General features: G+C 40.9%; 1 protein-coding gene across 2 annotated transcripts in view; it reads left to right on the forward strand.

The window, feature by feature from the left end:
- MAPK12 (mitogen-activated protein kinase 12) overlaps nucleotides 1–22,460 on the forward strand; it is a 38,673-nt gene that overhangs the window by 8,372 nt on the left and 7,841 nt on the right. For both annotated transcript variants that reach the window (XM_054188542.1, XM_054188543.1), the window contains exons 3-6: nucleotides 2,064–2,122; nucleotides 5,942–6,053; nucleotides 16,364–16,393; nucleotides 18,142–18,189. In XM_054188542.1, coding sequence (XP_054044517.1) covers nucleotides 2,064–2,122; nucleotides 5,942–6,053; nucleotides 16,364–16,393; nucleotides 18,142–18,189 — 249 coding nt within the window. The remainder of the gene's footprint in view (nucleotides 1–2,063; nucleotides 2,123–5,941; nucleotides 6,054–16,363; nucleotides 16,394–18,141; nucleotides 18,190–22,460) is intronic.

A 22,460-nucleotide genomic window follows, 5' to 3' on the forward strand; every position in this document is an offset into this window, starting at 1 on the left:
CTGCTATATTCAGATGTGATGGGGTTTATTTTCTTACATGTCTTGCTTAGGTAAATGAAGGCATGGAAATAGCTCCCTGAGAAGAACAAGCAGGACTTCTGAAAAAGTGGGGCTTAATAGGGAAAGAAGTGCATATTGGATAAAGCTTACTGTTAAAACGTTAACTTCCTTTCTTTTAATACTGAAATCTTTGGAGAGCACACAACTTTTCTGGCTGTGTATGCTCTGTGTGTGTACACACGCTGCCTTAGGAAATGCCCGTAGAGCTGCATTATGCTCCATTGTTGTCACGGACATCTTCCTAATTCCTTTCTCCTCCCTTTCTCTCCCTGCCTCCACAGAGAAATGGAAAACCTTATGTAAAACTGTCATGCAAAAAAAATAATAAAAAAAAATTCTTGCTATAAAGTTAGCACTGAAGGTATTACTTCAAATAATAACCATATCCTCTGTGGGTTTAATTACTGTTTTATGGTAGTTATATTATTGTTATTTAATTAGTTTCATATAACAGTCTTCAGCAAAATATTATTAGTGATTTTTTTCAAAGATACATGTGGCTACAAAGAAAGAGAGTTGTAATTTTCTGTCTTCGTCTTTATTAGTTTTCCTGTCTTGTTCATCTTTGTGACATTTTGATAATATCCAGGCTGACTGTAGTAGTTCCCCTGAATGTGGAAAAGATAAAAATAAGTGCAGTAAGGATTTCATCACAGTTGGAGATTTTTATTTAAAGCTTTAAATTACGGAAGTTGTCTTTTTTTTTGCTTGCATTTGTTTTCCTGCATTTCTGCTCTTGCGTCTCTTTCAAGCACTTTTTTAAAAGACCTCTGTTTTGTGGAGCAATTTAGACATAGCAGTAATGTCCAAAATCCATCTTGATTGTTGTCAAAGTGTATTTTCCAGTCCTCCTTTTAGTACTTTGCAATGTAATATGCCGTTACCCCTGGTGTCTTTCTTGGCAGTTTCCAATTTTATACGGTTTTAGTTTGATATATAATCTTATGTCCTTAAATTGTACGGCCGGAGAGATAGGTCTGAACAAGGTTCTAAAGGTTATTAGTCTTCTAACTTGCTCTCCAGTGAACCCCTGCACACCCCTGTCGATGAGGCAGCCTGCACCTGGGAGACACCACGAGCAGTCCAGGGCTTCGGAGGCTTCCTCTGGGCAGGCAGAAATGGTCGTGAATTAGTAGTAGAAGAGAAGCAACTCCAAAAGCCTCTGCTATTTAGGCACTACCTGGGTTAAGCTGCATCCAAGCTGAGATCTGGCTTTAGGCAATTCCAGCTACATCTTTTGGAGTACCGAGTTCTGTATATTTAATTTTCTGGTGAGACAAGCACTGGCAGTGACCATAATGCACCTCCTCTGTTGGTATGATTCTGCTAGAAACCATACCAGTAGGAAAAAACTGTGGTGGGAAGTCTGTTTTATTAGATTGTTATTCCTCTGTTGAGTGATTGCTTTTGTTTGACAAAACGTACTCTTAAGGAGAACCTAAGGTATAAGCCATAGCAAATCATATTAAGGTCTTGATAATTTACTCTCTATAAAAACAGTTTAGTCCTAGTTTCTTCTTCGTACTCCCGATTGGATATTGTAGTTTATGTACCTAAATTACCCTGTTACTGAAATTAGAAGATGTTTAAAGTGTTCTTCATTGTCAGGCAGCAGGCCCAGCTAGGAGAATAGCACTTAAGACTGCTTCAGGTTATAAACCGATTTGTCTGGTTTATTTTTTGACACTTCAGTGGTTCGAGTTAATAGATACTCTTTCCTCTTACATAAAACTGTTAGCCTCTGAACTTTTTGTTCAAGTAAATACATTTTTTTACTTTTTATCACAGGGTCAAACAGCCCTCAGAGTTATAAAATTTTACACATAACAAATCCTGGTGTTGCTAGGCACTACTTTAGGTATTCTTTCTGCTGTCTTTATGCCTGTCTCACTGTGGAAATATTTTTGATTATATTTTTTCACTTATTATGCAGTTCAGAATTTTTTGTGTTAAATCAGTATTAATCCATGTTTGCTTTTTTTTTTTCTCTCCCTTATTTTTAGGTCATTGGAATATTGGATGTGTTCACACCAGATGTAACACTGGAGAAGTTTAATGACTTGTAAGTTCCGAGTTGCTTGTGTTTGGGAGCAGGGTGTCGTTGTGTGTGCAGGAAGAAGGGCTGTTGTTTTTTTAAATGGAGAATTCCAAAATTGTTGCTTCATGGATTTTTTCTGAGTTTCGTCTTAATATAACTCTTAATGCGCAACTTCAGAATTGGTAGGCTGAGGTTTTCGGATCATCATTAGAACCAGTTACCTATCTTATAAGGTGTGTACTTCTTTCAGCCCTTAGTAAAAGGCAGTTTGGTGGATTCCCTAATCCACCTTTCAAGTACTGATTCCGTTCCCTAAGGCCAAGGTTGTCCAAATGATAGGACAATTCTTAACCTAAATAGGCTGAAATTCATGCCTGCTACATGAAACATCTCCGGTGCGATCCATCCTAATTCGAGGATTAATTCAAAACTGCTGATGATGCTGAATTTTAGTTGGTTATCTGCACTGTGGTTTGTTGTACTCCCTGATTGGTTTCTGAGTCCAGTGGTCTAAACAGCACAGATACAGATCGTTCCTAGCACCAGGCACGTACATCTCCCTCACCTTTCGGCAGCATCTCAGACACAAGATATTTAGCAAGTCTGTTGTTTTGCTTGTTGACCTTTGCTTGTTGCAACTGACCCTGCTGCAATTCTTGTGAATTAGAGTCACTAGAGAAACAGTGGTCAGAAGTCCTGGTGGGCTTAGTGTAGATTTCATGTTGCAGTCATAGACCTGTTCTTGATTTCATCTAATGTAGCTATGTTTCAAAAACAAACTTGCATATTTATGTGTTAACAAAGAAAGCTATCTGATAGGAAAATGTAGAAAACAAAGTACAGAAAACATGGACTGTGTGTTCATGTTGATCATGTGGGCCAAAAAGGATGTTGTCCATCTTGCCTATTGTGCTAGCATTTTATATTGCATATATAACAAACTACACATGTAGATGATTAGCATTCAAGCACTGTGTTTTAAATGGGAGCCTAAAATCATCCTTCAAGTTTTGGAGGTGCAAGTCAAGTAGGGGGGATATTTTTATAAGTGAAACTGCATCGCATGGACCTATGGCAAAATTTACTTTCAAGACTTTGGGAAAGCTGTTAGAGATGAGCAGAGGTAGATGTGTGTACATTTAAAACAAAAGTGGAGAAACTGGTTTTGTGAACTAAAGGTCAAACGGGTCATTTGAGGGAGACTTTGTTTTTGCTGACTAGTCATGAGATGTTATCTGTGGCTTATTGTATAAAGATCAAATTCAAGCGGGTTTGCAGCTAGAAGCAGCAGAAGCAAGGTGGGTGGTTTCACCAGAGCCAGCCCCTAAAGGACCCGAGGTCTCGGCCAACATCTAGCTCTAGCACGCTCCTGCTCTGCTTGCCACTCTGCTCTCCTGCTTCTCTATTCTACCAGTCAATGTAACAGAGATTGAAGACAACGTCCCATTTCCTTTATGAAGGAATATTCAGCGTCCTTTCCCTGCTCATGCTTGTGTTGAACTTCCTTCAGTTTTAGAAGTTCAGCTGATTGAAGTGGTGTACAAAATCAGAAATGCATAAATATTTACCAATTTAAGTCCTGCTCTATGAGCAGCTTTTCACTCCCTTCATCTGTATTCCTTGCATTGTCCATGCTTGTATCATACGCAATGTGCCAGAACAGGTTGCTGCTCCTCATTTTGTAAGAATTTTGGGGTTTAACTGTAACTTGCAAAGAACTTAAATGCTTTAGGCATCAAGTTTCCATTTAAGTGACTTATTAATCAGGTTCCCAACCTCCTCAGCTTGTTTTGGGACTCCAGTTGTCAATTGTAAATACATTTTTAATAATAAAAATAAGTTTGTGAAGTTTTAAGTAGTAGATGAAGTGTTAAAAGTGAGCCCGTAGTGTTTGATCCCGTTGTTGGCTGTTCCAATGCTTATAAATGATTACTAAAGTTTGGATTTTCATACTCTAGATAGGAGTGGGTTTTCACTCTCTTGTATTTTGCTTGTTTCTCCACCCACCTAGACCTTTCTCTGACTCTAAAAGATTTGAATCACAGAATTGTAGGGTTGGAAGGGACCTCTGGAGATCATCTAGTCCAACCCCGCTGCCAGAGCAGGGTCACCTACAGCAGGTTGCACAGGAAGGCGTCCAGGCGGGTTTTGAATGTCTCCAGAGAGGGAGACTCCACCACCTCTCTGTCTGTCAAATTGAAGTAATCAATTTGTAAACTTAGCAGATTGTACATATGTAAAAATACGCTTTTATTTGTCCTTTTCATCCTGTTCTTTACAGTGCTTAATGGTTATATATTGTTTTGGGCTTTGTCTATCCACATAAATCACAATCTGTGCAGAGCCTTGCGATTTCTACAGATGATGCCAGGTGAGGAAAATCCTAATGAATGCTTGAGGATCGCTACCAGTAGTAAAAGAAGTTCACAAGTAAAAGAATCAGATTTCTCTGATTCTCTTGCCCGACTTTTTCCTACCTCTGTTTTTTCTAGAACAGTCACTAAAAGTTTTTGGTTTTTTCTTTTTTATGAGTCATTACATATATTAATGACCTCTGGGAAAATATAGTTAATAAGTCTGAGTGGGAGAACTTAATATGCTGTCAACAGTCAGGAACATCAACAAAGAAGTTAAACTCCATTTTTTAAGTCACTTGGTCTGTTGATGGGAAACACTTTGTATGTTATACTGGGGCAGAGATAAGCAATGTCATTCTCTTCTCCATATTTGCTCTGTCCTTACATAGTTACAGAATTAAATTGTCATCTTTTCTATCCGAAGGATAGCAAATTTGTCTGTGAATGCTGGGACTGGGAGCCTGAGTCCTGATCCCTGAAGTCCTGGGAAAAAAAATATTTGATATCTAGGAAATGTTAAAAATACTACCTATAACTCCTAGTGACTAAATCAGTGCCCCGTCACCCTCATGACTTTATATTCAATTTCTATTTTGTTGATAGTTACAATTCTAATAGAATAAATGAAGTTTTCATACAAGTTTAGTAGTAGAAATCAGCAGAATTATAATTTGCATGTTTTAACCATAGGAAACCCATTTAAGTCTAAATAATAAAATTTGTAGCTATGCAACAATGATCAAATTTAATTCTTCTCTTCGTGAAAATGCATCTGCTCCTCTTCATACGAAGAGGAAAACTGATGACTTTATCCTCGGGAATAAAGTGGATGCCAGACATGACAGGCTCTGTCTTGTGTTCAGACCTGACTTTAAGGATAGACTCTGAAGGATGAGTTTACTACAAGCAACATGAAGAGCAGTTTTGGATCTTAAGTGAAGATTAGCCTTGAAATGCCAGCTTGGCATTCGCAAGCTTTCTGTTGCTGGTGTTCCTTGCCAGTTCTAAGTACTGAATATCCCAGTTTATGATGCCAGATGAAAATTAATGGAAGTTATTGTTGCCTCCTAATTTGATTGACTCTATTTCTGTTACGTCTGACCTGGGCTATTTGAATGAACCATCTAGGTGGTTTGGTTGCTGCAAGTTCAACGCTATGATCATGATTGTGAGATACATAGCATTGCGTGAATGTCCTCATTTTCTGTGTAGGTGTCTTTGAAATACCACGTGGCTCTTGGTTAGGTTCTTTCTAACTAGTTCAGAATCTGCACTCTTTTGATAACTAGCAACTTGCCCAACCCTGTATTGATTATGGAAATACCTCTTTATGACAAACAAAATAGATAAAACCAGAGAAACTTGGAAGGCAGAGGGATGATTATGGAATTGTTTGGTAAATTGAATGATCTGTAATTTAATATTGTCACTGAACTATAACATACAATTGTGTTTTAATTTATTTTTTCCTTTTTTTTTTTTTAAGCTACCTTGTCATGCCATTTATGGGAACAGACTTGAGTAAGATAATGAAGCATGAGAAACTAACTGAAGACCGAATCCAGTTCCTGGTATATCAGATGTTGAAAGGATTAAAGGTTTGCCACTTTTACTATTATTTTGATTTCACAATCTTTTTTTCCTAGTAAGTCATTATGGAGAGCTATAAAGACTTACCTTTTGATAGCAGGATAAAATTTATCTCGCCTTGTATAGTAAAAGTAATGACATTCTGCATAGGAGTTGTTTTGTGATGATAAATGTTATCTGGGTTTTTTTTTTGTGTGATGATTTTGTCCATGGCTTTTTTCAAGCAAAAAGAAGAGGTAGTCATTCAAGATGTATATAGTACATTGATCCAGGATGACCTTGGTTTCCTTATTTGCGTACACCAGAACGTCCCTGCTGTGATTTTTAGTTGCCTTGTCCAGTAGTTGATTGTGGTGCTGCTTTGCCACATCTCTTACTGTGGCTAGTTGGAGAGGCAGAGACCGAGAATGAAACCACTGTCGCGTTCTGAGGCAGGACTCCCATTGACTTGAGCCCTCAGCTATGTCACCAACTTCAGATTTGCCTAACTTGAAAATTTTTCCATGTCTCACCAATACTGGTCTATACACTGTTGCTAAGGCACTCTGCACCCAACCTGCTCTAAGTGTATCTTTCTGTGCTCTTATGAAGACTTTTATATATGTGTGTGTGTTTGTGTGTGTTATGTGCATATATACGTGATAGGAGGGGTGTGTGTGGATGTGTGTCTATATTTATACCATACCTATATGTATGGTACATATATAGGTATGGCGTATACATACTATACGTATAGGTATGGTAGATATGTACCATGCTGATGTTAAACAGGACTGGCCTCAGTACTGACCCTAGGGGAGCACTGGTAGTGATGGGCCTCCACCTGGACTTCCTGCCACTGATCACAACCTTTGATCCAGGCAGTTCAGCTAACTGACTCAGTTAACTTTTACCTCGCTGTCCATTAATCTAACTCGTACTTCCTCTGTCTATGAGGGTGTTACGGGAGAGAGTTTCAAAAGCCTTACTAGAATCAAGCTAAGCAACACCGACAGTCCTCCCATCATTCACCAAGCCAGTCATCTTATCGTAGAAGGCTAACAGGTTAATCAGGCATGATTTTCTGCTTTGTAAATCCATGTTGACTGCTGTCAGGCTGCTCCTTGTCCTTGTTATGTTTGGAAATGGTTTCTAGAATTACTTGCTCATTACCTTCACAGGGAGTGAGGCGTAGCTCCGGCTTTTAGTTCCTTGATCCTCTTCCTCCTTGGCCTTTTTTGACACAAATGATATTTGCTTTCTTCCTATCATAAGGAACATCTCCTGATCACCATGACCTTTCACATGTTATTGACTGGCCTCACAATGACATTGAGTAACTTTCCTTAGCATTCATGAATGCATCCCCTCAGAGTCCAAGGACTTCTGTTTATCTAGTTTGTTTAAATGTTCCCTAATCTGATCCTGCTCTGCCAAGGGTAAGTCTTCCTTGCTCCAGACTTTCCCAGTGGTCTCAGGGACCTAGGATTTGGCAAATATTACTGGTAAAGATGGGTACCTTGGCCTGATGCTCTGCCCCAGTCAGCAGTGGGCCTGCATTTTCAGAAAGAGTGTGGCCAGCAGGACTAGGGAAGTGACTGTCCCCCTGTACTCGGCACTGGTGAGGCCCCACCTCGAGTGCTGTGTTCGGTTTTGGGCCCCTCAATACAAGAAAGACACTGAGGTGCTGGAGTGTGTCCAAAGAAGGGCAACAAAGCTGGTGAAGGGTCTAGAGAACAAGTCTTATGAGAAACGGCTGAGGGAACTGGGGTTGTTTAGTTTGGAGAAAGAGAGGCTGAAGGGAGACTTTATCGCTCTCTACAACTACGTGAAAGGAGGTTGTAGAGACGTGGGGGTCGGTCTCTTCTCCCAAGGAACAGGCGACAGGACAAGAGGAAATGGTCTCAAGTTGTGCCAGGGGAGGTTTAGATTGGATATTAGGAGAAATTTCTTCACAGAAAGGGCTGTCCAACATTGGAACAGGCTGCCCAGGGAAGTGGTGGAGTCACCATCCCTGGAAGTATTTAAAAGGGGTGTAGATGCGGCACTTAAGGACATGGTTTGGTGGGACTTGGTGGTGTTAGGTTTACTGTTGGACTTGGTGATCTTAAAGGTCTTTTACAACCTAAATGACTTTATGATTCTATTCATCTCTCTTTTATCTCTTGGATTTATACTTCTGTGGACTGCAGAGCCAACAACTACAGCAAAACAACATAGGTTTGAATTTTACTGACTCTCACAAAGATGATTCCAAATGTATTAGCTGTCATATTCTTTATATGTTTTTCTTCCTCATCTTTCTGCTAAGTACTGCTTATTATTGCTACTGATTTTTTCTTCTATTTAACTTTTAAAAAATGGACTGTGATTATTAAAGTTCTTATCTTACAACACAAAAAGAAGATACTCTTTAAGCTCCCTGTCCATCTATAACCTACCTTAATGTGGTGTGAAACTGCTTCTCAGTCTAGATTGGTACTGCAGTTCTTAAATTACAGTATCTGCTTTTTGGACATACACTACTGTTGATCATAAAAAGGCTATTACTTCTTTATTATTTTTTTCTTTTGGTGACACAATTCCAAGAGAACAAAAACCTTGACCAAGCTCTGCAGCTTTCAGCCAGGCTTTGCTGCATCGATGGCTGTTTAATTCCCTTTGCTGCTCTGGAGATGCACGTTGTAACAAGGCCGTGGAACTGCACTGTCCGGAATTGAATGTCATTCCTTGGCTGCTGCTTCCACTGTGCAATTTTGGTTTTATGGTCCTGTGCCTGCAACATACAGCGTACGAGCAGACTTTGCTCTGCACTCATACGGCAATAAGCGCAGTTGGTGTGTTGGAAGGTGTGTTGCACAGGGCTGTGCTGGTGCAGTGGAAATCCAGAACTGGTTTTGATACAGGAAGGTCTGGCACGTCCATCAGGGTGCTGATTCTTCCAGATCTATATTTGCATTGCCAAACACTATTAAAAATAAATAATATCCCAGGACAGCATGCTGTTCCTGGACAAGAACATCGGGAACAGCGTACCCAAGATTCTTCTGTCTCTCAGTACTTAACAGATACAGAAGGGCAAGTAAATTGTTTTACTCTCGTCACAAAATTTAGTAAATATACTTTGTTGTTGAGTTCTGCATTATTAATTTCTCTTTGACCCTACCTCAGATTTTGTGGTGTTCATTTAGTAGATTTTCACTCACACAACCTTTTATGTATGCAAAGTAATTATACTTTTTATTCTACAGTTGTGCATTTAAATCCTGTAAGTCCCATTTTACAAACACAGAAACTAAAGCCAGGTTTGGGGAAATTGGCTTTATTTAAACTAGAGGGAATTCACCTCCGATCTGGGCTTTGACTGACGTGCAGTTATCATTTCAGTTTTGTAGTTAGTTCCCTAATTACAAAGCCATGTACTAATAAGTGTTTTCTCAAGGACCATATAAGCGTAGTGGTCTCTTTAGTTGCAGGTAACTGCCGGGGAAACAGGTTCCCAGCAGAGGTGTGCTATTCACCAGAGATGAAAAGCATCATTTGGGCTAATTTTACAGGCAAGCAATATACGAACTGTAAAAAAATTAGCTTGAGTGTAGTGGAAAGGATGAATAATGAATTTAATTCCAGTGAAATGGCTTAGAAACATATTTTGGTCCTAGTGGCCTAGATTGTCTCACAGAGGCCAACAGAGTGGAGTTTGTGGGCACTGAAGGTTGACACTGAAGTCTGTTGGATCAGTAAATGTGGAAGGCAAGCGGAGCAACTGTGCATGGTTGACACACATCTGAAGAAAACGGAGCCGGAATTAAAGAGGAGATATTGCGTTTGTTTGGCAAGGTCTGGTAGTGAGGGGCTACAGGGGTGGCTTCTGTGAGAAGGCACCAGGAGCTGCCCCAGGTCAGACACAGACAGTTCCAGCTGGCTCCAGAATGGGCCCACTGCTGGCTAAACTTCTGTGCCGCATTTAAGGAGGGGTAAAAAAATGCTGCATAGCAACTGTGAGAGAGGAGTGAGACAATGTGAGAGAAACAACCCTGCAGACACCCAGGTCAGTAAGGAAGGAGGGGGAGGAGGTGCTCCAGGTGCCAGAGCAGAGATTCTCCTGCAACCCATGGAGAAGACCATGGTGGTGCAGGTTGCCCCCCTGCAACCCATGGAGGACCACATCAGAGCAGACATCCACACTGCAGCCCAGGGAGGACCCTGTGCTGGAGCATGTGGATGTGCCCTGAAGGAAGCTGCAGCCCATGGAGAGCCTGCACCGGAGCAGGTTCCTGGCAGGTTTTGTGGCAAGACCTGTGGCCCACGGGTGACCCACACTGGAGCAGGCTGCTCCTGAAGGACTGCATCCTGTGGAAAGGAGCCATCCTGGAGCAGTTCCTGAAGGACTGTAGCCCATGGGAAGGACCCCATGCCGGCGCAGGAGAAGAACGTGAGGAGGAAGAACAGCAGAGATGAGACAACACGTAATGAACCGACCACCAGTTCCCACTCCCTGTCCCTCTGTGCTGCTGTGGGTAGAAGAGTCAGGAGTGAAGTTGAGCCTGGGAGAAAGGGATGGGTGGGGAGAAGGTAATTTTAGTTTTGGTTTTTGTTTCTAACTATACTATTATGATATTAATTGGCAATAAATTAAAGTGATCTTTTCCCAGTCAAGTCTGTTTTGCCCATGATGGTAATTGGTAAGTGATTTCCCTGTCCTTGTGTTGACCCATGAGCTTTACCATTGTATTTTCTCTCCCTGTGTCCTGCTGAGGAGAGGGAAGGAGAGAGCAGCTTGGTGGGCACCCGGTGGCCAGCCAAGGTCAACCCACCACAGGGGAAAAGCGCAGGAAGTTCTTGATGTAAGCTGCTATTCCCAGAATTTTATAAAAACGAGGGCAGTTCTCATTCCAGTTACAAGGCAACCAGCAGGGATGCTGAGATAGCCTTAGTTAATTGGCATTTCTGGTCTCTGTAGCTGTGTTAGATCTTCGATAAGAAGTGGTTCGCCTGAATATTTTGTCTCTTCCCCCACATTCTTGAAGAGCACAACTGTACTTGCTTTAAAATTAACATCAGGAAATAAGATGTTATTCAGCTACTAGACTCTGATGTTTTGTCATTTCCTATTGCACAGGAAATATTTGGGAACAGTCTTTACTGTATCTGTTCCATTAGATTTTGGATTTTTCTTGAACCAATTCATCCAGCTGCAATACTACGCCTAGTTGGAAATATCTTTAAGACATTCTTGCAGCACTGTCTGTGCTAGGAAGTGGGTTAAGCTGAAAGCAGTGTTGCTTGCCACAGAGAAAAAAGAAAATGGGTCAGCAATTTGTTCCTCCTTTTACAGATATCAGTAATTTAGCTGTTTAAGAAAGGGTGTGCCAAGTTTTGCATGAAAATCTTGTACTTTTTAAGGTCTACTGTATCTGGATTAAACACAGCCCACCTGTGTTTACTTAGATTGCTTTTTGGTGGGGCAGGGGGAGCAAAGCATACACTTAGCTAGTGCTCAGTTGAGGCATTATAAGGGAAAATAATTGCAACACCTGGGAAGGAGGAATATGCTGCTCTGTAGGTCTTTGTTGTAAAACTCTTTCAGCTTCCCAAGCTAACCTCTCATTTTTGTAATGCATGTCATTTTTTTGCATCTTTTAGCTTTGATGGACTCCACTTTGGTGTGTTTTTTGGTGTTAAAGATGTTGCCTGCAATATGCATTTTTCCTTTGTGTAAAGTACGTAAGCACATTATGGCATCTATATTTATGGCTGGTCCAAGGGAAGAAGGCTGTTCATCATTTTTGTCACATTACATACTTCTATTGTAACAACCTGTTCACATGTGACAGTTAAATGCATGTATAAAAAACTCTGCACGAGTGACGTATTGTGAAGGAATAAGAGAGATTTTTGCTAAGACCCCAAGTCAGTTCCTTTCAGGCTTTCTTTCTACGTTCTACCCGTAGAATGGTTCTGGACTGGTTTTATACCAAAATGCTCAACATCACAGAATCACGGAATGGTAGGGGTTGGAAGAGACTTTCAGAGATCATCTAGTCCACCCCCCCTGCAGAGCAGGGTCACCTACACCAGGTTGCACAGGAACACATCCAGGCAGGTTTTGAAGGTCTCCAGAGTTGGAGAGTCCACCGCCTCTCTGGGCAGCCTGTTCCAGTGCTCTGCCACCCTCAAAGTAAAGAAGTTCCTCCTCATGTTTAGGTGGAACTTCCTATGTTCAAGTTTGTGCCCATTACCTCTTGTCCTGTTGCTGGGCACCGCTGAAGAGAGTCTGGCCCCATCCTCCTGACACCCACCCTTTAAGTATTTATTGCATTGATGAGGTTCTCCAGGCTGAACAGACACAGGTCTCTCCACCTTTCCTCATAAGAGAAGTGCGCCAGTCCCTTAACCGTCTTTGTAGCCCTCCACTGGACTCTTTCCAGTAGGTCCCTGACATCCTTGAACTGGGGAGCCCAGAACTGGACACAGTGCTCCAGATGTGGCCTCACCAGGGCAGAGTAGAGGGGGGGAGGATGACCTCCCTCGACCTGCTGGTCAAACATGTTTGATTTAAAAGATATATTTAAATTGAGGTCAGTGGAAAGTTCATACTGAGTTCAGGAAGATGCATTATCAAGCCCTCAGATCTTTGCTTTGTCAGTTGGTTTATGTTCTTGCCATTTTACTGTCGTCTTTCTATAGAGAATGAAATATTCATTTCTCATGTCACAAGGTGAGCTTTGTAATTTATAAGAATTTAACTTCATCTGTGGTAGGAAAAAACCAACGTGATTTGACACCGCTTAAAAACAATGACATGCCTCTCTTTTGTCTATTTCCTAGTCAGGCTTTAGTCTGGCATTAAATTTTATTTAAGTATGAGCTTGCAACTTGGAAGGGCTTTCATCAATTTTTTTTGTTTGACAGGAAAGCTGTGTATTGTCAAAGAGTACAGAAGGCAAGCTGAACGTAAATGTTTTTGTGTAGGTGGGAAGGGGCTGGAGCTTCCAGCGCTTTCAGTTTTGGGTCCCTCTTCTGCAGGAGTGCCAGCTGGGTTTGCGTTCCCGGGGGCCTGGGGAGGTGGGTGGCAGCCCTGTTTCTTTATTCCTTCAGTATTTGAGAAAGGACAGATAGCTCTCATGCCGTACAAACACCTGTTCAAACTTCTTTTGTCATACTCATGGTAATATTTACCTGCTCCAGTTTTCTCCTTTTGTCATCTCTACTTAATGACTTTTGTTCGTATCTATGTTGTTCTTTCTGCATCTCTGCTTTCCCTTCCCCCTCTCACCCTTTTCCTCTTCAGTTTTTCCTTCCCCGCCAAGTCACTCCTCATTTTCATTTTGCGTGCTGCCTAGAATACTTTCTCCTGAGTCTTTTCTTATTCCCTTTTGATTAGCTTTTTATTTTGTGTAGAGATTGCATATACAGTCAAGAATGCTTAGAATTTAGACAACTGTTGGATAGCTTCCTAGCGCAATCTGAAGCTTGCATTCAAGGATTTATGCGTGCTACCAAAAATTGTCTGTAGGATAATGCACAGAGCTCCTGTGCTCCAAGGCACTTTGCTCACTTTAACAGGGTTCTTGAATCAAATATTGTTCAGGTGAAGTGGTAATAACATTGTGAAGGATATGCCTGCTCTGGTCTGGATGGTTTTGCCATGTTAAGAGTGAAAAATCTGTCAATAAATGGATAATTTAGTGAGGAGAGTCAGTAAGAATAAGATCCCGTTTCAGAAGGTTATTGAACTGAAATGGAAAATTTTCTGAACAAAGACTGGTGTAATTCCAGTGCTGCTACCTGCCAGGAGATAATAAAATGCAGTTAAAAAAATACCGCTATTGTTAAAGAAATACAGCAGCACAGCGCCAGTATTTCATCTTACAGAGAGGCTGTTGTGTACATTAGCACCAGGAATAAGTGCTATTTCGTGTAATCTCAGTAGTGGTGTATTAAGAGGAGTGTTTAGAATATATGGGAGTTCTCCCCAAAGTGTTAACATGATTTTGGTGCGGTGAACACTCATAAAACCTTCAGTGGGGTGAGAACACCAGCAAAACCATGCTCTTCCCCCCGCATAGATGAGATTTACTTTAACTAAAGCTCCCAAAGGTGCAGTCCTTTTAATTCACGTTTCTACATGCCACATTCTGAGGTGCAGAAATTCCTGGGTCTGCCAGTTATTTCCTTACTATCTACAGTCATACCAGCAAAAATAGCCTATAGAATATTTTGAGCATCTGCCCTGGAAAATTAGGAGGCTTCAGTGAGAAGACATTGCAATGATTTAGAATGGAAGTAGTCATTGTGATTCCCTTGATCAAGATGGCTATTGGCAGAAGTCATCAGCTTTTTCCTCTTGTGTTGGGGGCCTAACATTTATTTCTCCACATACGAATGACAAAATTCCTCTTTTTTCATCTGGTTCCTCCCATCCCAATCCACTTCATGCCCATCCGTGACAGAAACAACGTTTAGTAGTTTGCTTGCTGTGGCGGTTTTACAGCCCACATTCTGGGGAGGAGCCCTGCGCCCTCAGCCCCTTGTGTCTGCCCCAGGAAATCCTGTGAAGCACTTCGGCGTTTCCTAGGGCTGATGTTAAACCTTGCCTAATCTGCAAGTAACGTGCAGCAGGAACCGGTCTGCCACAGCTGCCAGGTCCTGCATGAGCTGGGGCATGGCAATCAGCAGTGCGCCTGTGCCGCAGCAAAGCCCTACCACGATCTAGGCTGGATTGGGGAATTGGTGAAGTTGTAGCCATGGGGTTAAAAGAATTGATTCTTTACTTCCCCCCCCCCCCCGTCTGTTCAGAACCTATGCGACCACACCTGGAGCGCTGTGTCAGGTGTACGAGAGGAAAAAGTAAACGTCAGAGATTTTGGGTTTTGTTCAGTCGCTGCTTTAAAGACTTGGTGCCTTAAATCCAGGTCTCGTGCTGCTTATGATGTATGGGTTTTGTTTAAGTTCAGAAAGCTAAGTCTGAAATGTGCATTGGACCTGTCTGAAGAAGTTGGCTTTGATCTGTAGCTTGGTTTTCTTTTCCCCGGTCCCCTCATCAGGTGGACCGTGAGGATTCCTCTGCAGAGGGGCTGTTGCATTTACAAGGTTAATTGCTCATCTTCATGGCTGCTGGGGAAGAGGATAATGGTTACTGGGGCTATGGCTGGTTGGCAGTCATCCTGCAAAGTTCAGTGCTTCTGTGCATCTCCGTGACACCACCCTGACTGTCCCTGGTTGGTCTTTCCTGGCTCTGACAGCTGGTTCCCAGTAACTCTTTTCCCAGTTATTGTCCCATTCTTCAGGGTGAAATAAAATGAAGATCCTCCATGTGAAGCTGGTGGGATTCACATCTCATCCATCTTTTCTGGGGACTTTTTAAAAAGCCTGGTGTTGCTTAGTGTCAGTAGCATGAGCCGCAGTCAGTAGCATGGTCTGTGCGGTTTTCAGACCAGGTCCCCACACCTGAAGTGAACAGTACTCGCACATCCCAGGCCACTCTTGGAAAGCATGTCCTCAATTGAGGACAACTTCCTGCGTTTCGATCCTTGCAAAAGGGGTGCCTATGTCTGAACTAGTTACTAGAGGCTCCCTTTATTTTCTGTGATGAAAATGGTCTCTTCCTAGGGCATCATTCTGCTGGTGAGAGGAACTGTGTACCTCAGCGGGGAGCATTTGGTGACAGTCACGGGTGCAGACATCTGTATTTGGTCAGGTGTCTTCCCAAAAGAACTAGTCCTAGGTGTCCTGTTTGTTGGTTTGACTTTCATGAGCCCTTAAATAGGTCACTGGAAGGTTGATGAAAAGGTTCCGGTAAAGGAGAATGTCTTGTAACGTGACCTCTCCGTGTTTCACTGAGAAAGTATTGAAGCATGTAGTGAGACTTCTCAACTAAGACCTTGACTAGCCTTCATGCTGGTCTTAAATGATATCTTAAAATTCAGTGCTGCTGGAACATATGAATCTAAACTATGATGGCACACCAGAGGCGTCTATTGCAAGAGAGCATTTCTGATATATAAAATAGCAGGATTTATTTATTTTTTTATATATATATGTGCGTATATATGTATATAGAAATGTAAAAAATTAACTGGAAATGAGATTTTATATATGGGAAGAATTAGAAAAAACTATATGACCTGTTGCAGTACTCAAACTGATTTACTGGTTTCTCATTGTGGGAGGGGAAGGGCAAAATGCTAGTTTAATTATCTGAATGTTAAAAACATAGCTAAAAAGATCTTCTGTGCAATAAATAAACATTTTCTAATTTCAGATTACTTTAGCACCATGAAAAAGTACTTTCTCCCCTGCCTCATTAATTAAAAAATATTTTCTCTTTTTGCAGTATATTCACTCATCGGGCATAATTCACAGGGTAAGTGGAAACAATATAAAAGATATTTATATTCTGGTAATGTGAGTGGTGTTTGTGTATAAGCATGCTCAAAAATATGCCTGAACTTCTGTTTATAGTGTCTCAATTTACACTGTTTGATGATGCCTTGGTTTCTTGTTCAGTAGGAACAAAAGATGGCATGGCTACATCAGTGTAATTTAGGCACTCAAGTTGCGCTGAATACAGCTTAGACTTGGATTTCTTAAATTACTTTGTGAAGTTAAGTTGTAAGCCCCCACAAGAGCAAATAGTGTCTAAACTGAGATGGATAAGAGCTTTTTCTGGCTTTTTTTTTTTTTTTTAAATTAAGATTAAACTTTTAAAAGCAATGTTTAAATGTTGTTAAAACATCATGTGAATGTTCAAAGTTGGGGCAGGGGCCAGGGACGAAAACATAGAAACTTAAAAAAATAGTTCAAAATTTTAGAGCCTTCAAAACTTCAATTTTTTTTCTGAGAGAAATTAAGCATCTGATTATTTTTTAATACCTGCTGTGTCTGAAGTCCGCCTAAAATCACTTCTGCACTGTGAAGAAGGAGTTCTGAATAATGCCCCCATGGAACCAAGGAGCAAAAACTGCATTAGAACAGTAGAAACAGGCCATTTGTAATAAAATATCGGGAGTACCACAGAAAGTGCACATTGTATAGTAGCTTTAAGCTGGATGTGGAAACCGCAAACTGCCAAAATAATGTAATACATTGATATTTTTATTTCTACAACTACTGTGATTATGGTCTCAGTGTACAGTTGCTTAGACTTTTTCTAAGCTCCATCTTGATGGCTCTTCAGCATCTTGGTTTCATTACGGTTCTTTGCACCAATTTGTTTCTCTCCAAGGCCCTTCTGATCTTAAAAAATATTCATCTAAAACAGCTGGATGCTTGTTAAAAAGTTCAGAGAGAAGATTCTTCCTCTTGTGCTAAAAGGACAAAGGTTTGCAAAGGCTGAAGAGAAACTTATTTCCGATTTTTTTTTTTTTTTTCTTTCTTTCTTTTTATAACTGTGAATGTCTAAGAGTCACTGACTTTGCAAAATCTTACTAGTCTGCCGGTACTCTTCCCTTTGCTGCTAAATCTGGAAGTACAACTTTTAAAGATCATTAGAAGTCTGTACAAGAGCTGAAGAGGCTTAAGGGATTTTTTTTTTTTGGATGTTGCAGTCTTGATTCAATTGACTTCATTAGGAAATTGATTTTCCCACAGAAGAGAGCATAGGCTTTTATGTAAAATCTTATTTGATTCCTTCAGTACTCTTTCTAGGTCTATCAGGGTATGGAACCTTTTTAAAGTATATTTAGATATGCAATGTGTACAGTCCAGAAATAATGAAGGAAATTTACTTTACTCCATCTCAGTATATGTAAATCCTTAACTTTGTGGTGTTAGTATTAAAAACAACAAATTTATGTCCAAACCCCAGTCACAGTAAGGTGAGTGAGTTCCTTCACTGGCAAGTATTTTCCTGACTTCTAGCAGAAAAAAAGTTGATTTGTCTGGGGGGAAAACATACTGGAAAAAAGCCAAGCATACACAAGTTTGTGGTTTTGTTTCTGTTATTTTTTATATTTAATTTTCTAATTTAGATTTATGACATCGTTTTACCTGTTGCAGTTCTAAGTAGTTGTATCAAAAACATTAAACCTAAATGAAAGAAAGAAACAAAGTGTGCTTTATTGTGCTTGCTGTAAAATAAATAAATAACATCCATTTCAAATCTGATTACAGGATCTAAAGCCTGGAAACTTGGCAGTAAACGAAGACTGTGAATTGAAGGTAGGATATGTTTATTTGAAAAGACAGTCAGATGTATTATAAAAACACCACAGAAGACAACAGGTGAAACAGCTGTAGACATGCTGGCTGGTTTCGGTGATGGGCCAGGCTTTCAGCGCCGGGGCTTTGAGGAGCCACGGAGAAATAGGGGAACGCTGGAAAATGAAAGGGAAGAGCATCAGATGGGTAGTGGTAACAATCTTGGGGAAAAAAAAAAAAAAATTACAAGAGGCTGCTCCTTATAAGTATTTTCCCATTTGTCTGACTTCGGTTGCCACAAGAATAATTAAGTATTTATTTAAGAAATAAAGTCCTGAGTAGTGAGAATCTGTTCACCTCCTGTTTGTATGTCCTTGACTGACATAAAAACTGAGAGGGGATCTCATCAGTGCTTATAAATATCTAAAGGGCGGGTGTCAAGAGGATGGGGCCAGACTCTTCAGTGGTGCCTGGCAACAGGACAAGGGGCAATGGGCACAAGCTGGAACACAGGAAATTCCATCTCAACATGAGGAAAAACTTCTTTACTTTGAGGGTGGCGGAACACTGGAACAGGCTGCCCAGAGAGGCTGTGGAGTCTCCTTCTCTGGAGGTATTTGAAACTTGCTGGGATGTGTTCCTGTCCAGCCTGCTCTAGGTGACCCTGCTCTGGCAGAGGGGGTTGGACTAGATGATCTCTGAAGGTCCCTTCCAACCCCTACCGTTCTGTGATTCTGTGTGTTTCATATGAATGGCAGAGGCGATGATCGATTTCTGAGATCATTCTGGAGCCAAGCACAAGAAATGGCTGTGCCTCAAGCTAGAAATGTTGCCCAGGATGTCCCAGATGAAAACATCCAGTCCCGACAGGACGCTCCAGGAAACTGGTACCCAGCACTAACTGGGGAGAGATGGGGGTTGACCCCAAGATGTAGAGAAGGATTTCTGGTGAGGAAGTCATTGCATTCATGGCTTTGTGGGAGCAGTTGCTGACTTGGGTCCCTCCCGCTGGGCGAAGGACAGTGTAAGAACTGAAACTGCTTCTGTGTGTTTGGCATTGGTGGAGCGGTCCACACCACAGCTGTGTGCCCACAGCAAGGGCGTCTGCGTGACAGTAACAGCCTCTTCCCGTGTGATGGGTGTGTTGCAATGAATATCGGTATATTTTTATGCAGTCACTCAACTAAAAATACTTTTCAAGAAAAATTCATGGCGTGGTTACAGTTGGAGAAGAGCAGTAATGGAGAACTGTTTTTATAATACGTTGCAGCTAATCACTTCAGAGAAGCGTGAGAGGAATCACATACTGCTCGCCATGAACGAGAACATCTTATTTCTTTGAAAGTGATTCCTTCTGCACTGTTACAGCTAACAGTAGTATCAATTGCATGTAGACTACAGTGTATTTCATAGCAGGAATAAATCAGTTCTGCTTCATTTTTCCTCTTAATTGAAGTAGTGAGGGGAAAAAAAAAATATTAAAGAGGGACAATTCCTAATTCAGACTCCTGTAGTTCAGCTATTGGCTGTTTCTGCCGCTATGCTGCACGAGAGGTGCCTTTGATGACATTTGTTGTATTACCTGGTTGCTGCTTTTCTGGAGTGGGGCAGGTATTGGCGTGTGCCGTGAGTCCCTTCATCGTCCCCATCGGGGCTTCCCTCCAGAGATGGGTGGGAGGATGGTGCACACCCACACCCCTTGCCAGTGTGGAAAGTGGCCTTCGCTGGCATGCCCCCTTGGAGACCTGGTCTGTGGCACCCGCTGCGGAAAGTTATCTGTCCTGAAGCACAGCTGTTGCCGCTTCCTTGGAAGTGTTCTCAGTAGAGTCCGTCTGAGTAGTAATTCTCTCCTGCACAACGTTTGTCATCTCAGGCCTCCTTCTAAATCATTGACCTGAAATACTGAATCTGAGCAGTTCTGGTTGCGGCTTTTTAGATACACTGGAAATTTTCCAAAGCCTGTTAGAGTGGGTATATTTGTACTTCAGAAATAATTATGCAATGTACCCTGACCAAGCAAAAATGCATCTATGTGTCTGCGTAGAATTAACTTTGTTATAAAAAAGCCAATTATTTATTAGGAAATAGAATTATGTAGTACTCAACACTGCTTGTTTTATGAATCTAGTTTATTCTCTTGAGTGTAGAGATAGTAGCCTCAGACTGCTTCCAGTCCCCAGTCAATTCTATTCTTGTATTTTAATAGATAGTTATTGATTTTTAGAATTGTTTTTGTCACCTATCTTCTCTTAGCTCTAGCAATCTGAAAGGCTAGTCAGGGTTTTTCAGTTAATTACAAAATCAAGCTACATCTTCTGTCCTGTGCTTGAATCATGACTGGCCTATACATCCTCACCAAACAACAGTAAATTTGAATGAGGGCATTTCTGTCCTGATATCAAAGGACATTTAGGTCTTATCGCCAAGGTTTCCTCCCTAAAAGAGACATAAGACTTTATGGGAGTAGTTAGTTATGTGGGAATTCCAGCTTTGAATAAATATAAAAAGTCTTAACTGTACAAGCTTAGAGATACAGAAGATCAAAGGTTGTGAAGCACTCTCTTAATTAAAAGTTGATGTAACACTGCAAAAATGTTTTTCAGCATATAACATACACGTTATATACTTGCATGTAGCTGTTGTAGTACATTTTTTTGCTCTTTGGAGACTGACCTGAATGTTTTGCATCCTGTCATTTCAGAATTTCCCTATCTAACACAAAAAGCTGTTGTCTCCTCCTGGTTTGTAGGTGGCCAAATGCTGAGCGGGTCTCAGAGTGATGGGGGGTGGGTGGGGAAGAGGATCTCGAAAAAACAGTTTACGTGTTTCTCTTCCCTCCCCCCCAGCAGTGCAATTGCATTTTGAGATGCAGCCCAGGTCTAACATATTCTTCCAAGAATCTTCACTGTATCTCCGTATTTAACACGATTTATTTTTCTGTTACCTTGGACATTTTTTAGCTTTTAGATAAACCGAGGCAAATAATTCTGTATCGGAGCACAATTTTGTGAAACGACAGGGAGAATATGTAGTGTTAAGCTTTAGGTTTTGTTTCTTGACTCTGAGTGCAATGATGCTGTCCTTGGTTGTACGATGAGCTCTGATACCACATGCAGAAGAAAAGTGCACATTTGCAATTAGGAAATATTGGTTGTCAAAAGGCAACTCTGGTCTATAAAAAGAAAGCACAGGACCACGCTGCCAGGGATAGTCCAAGCCTTTTCTCTCATGTCTATGCACTCAGCAGCTTCCCTTGCATCAGCTCCGGCGGCAGGGAGGCTGTAAGCAAGTTGGAACAGTTCCTTGAATTGGTAATAATTAATAGGTGATCAGTTTTATTTTCCACAATGAGCTTTCTGGCTCCCTTGTCTGATGCTCTCAACTGCTACATAGGAATCAGAAACGTGATAGTGAAGGGTGCCTTAGGGGAAATCACTGCCCTTTCTGCAGTCTTGAAGTTACAAGTTATTTTTGTTACCGTTACTGAAGCAAGTTAGGAAAATTAAGTTTGCTGAGTAGAAGGGGAGCTTATCCTTGAGGGAAATTTGCTCTCTCTTTCATAATTCCTGCATTATAAAAAGGAAACTTTGCAGACTTCCTCTGAAAATTGCTTTGGAAGTTCCAGCTGAAAAGTTGAAGATTGGAATATGAGAATAATAGTTTCATGTGAAGATTGTTGCTGAAGTTGTACCATGTTAATATTAAGTACTAACTATTAAGTTAATATTAAGATACACTTGGTCCTGAGCCTAATGAATATGTAAATGAAAAGAAATCCCAAAGTTAATACATATTGCACAAAAATTCTCACTGTCATTTTCTGCTTTTACAAAAATACAAACCCAGACTATATTTTAGCTGTCTCCAAGTGTCACAAGCCTTGGTATGTAAAAGGCGTAAAAAACTGTGACAGAATAGAGGGTACCACATGTGGCTTTTTAACTATTATGTAAAGCTTCCTTTTTTTTCCATCCCTTCCATCTCTCCTCCCATGTTACTGGGAAGATATAATGTGTGTTGTATGTGTAGAATAAATTTGAAAGCTGTATATAAAAGTGTATTTTGTTACTGCAAATGTTTTGATTCCAGTAAATCTTCAGTACCCAAAGTTCTGAGGGGTAACTTCGGCTGTAATCAATTGTATTTTATCGGTAAGAATAAAAATCCCTCCCTTGGCATCCTATTCCTGTTCTTAAATAGGTAGGTAATCAGCAGTTACGGGGAAGATATGGAAATGATGTTTCAAGTATGGCAATAAAGATAAGCCATAACATTTTATACTCCTGATCTAT

The sequence above is a fragment of the Rissa tridactyla genome, chromosome 1, assembly GCF_028500815.1.
Source record: "Rissa tridactyla isolate bRisTri1 chromosome 1, bRisTri1.patW.cur.20221130, whole genome shotgun sequence".
NCBI classification, from domain to species: Eukaryota; Metazoa; Chordata; class Aves; order Charadriiformes; family Laridae; genus Rissa; species Rissa tridactyla.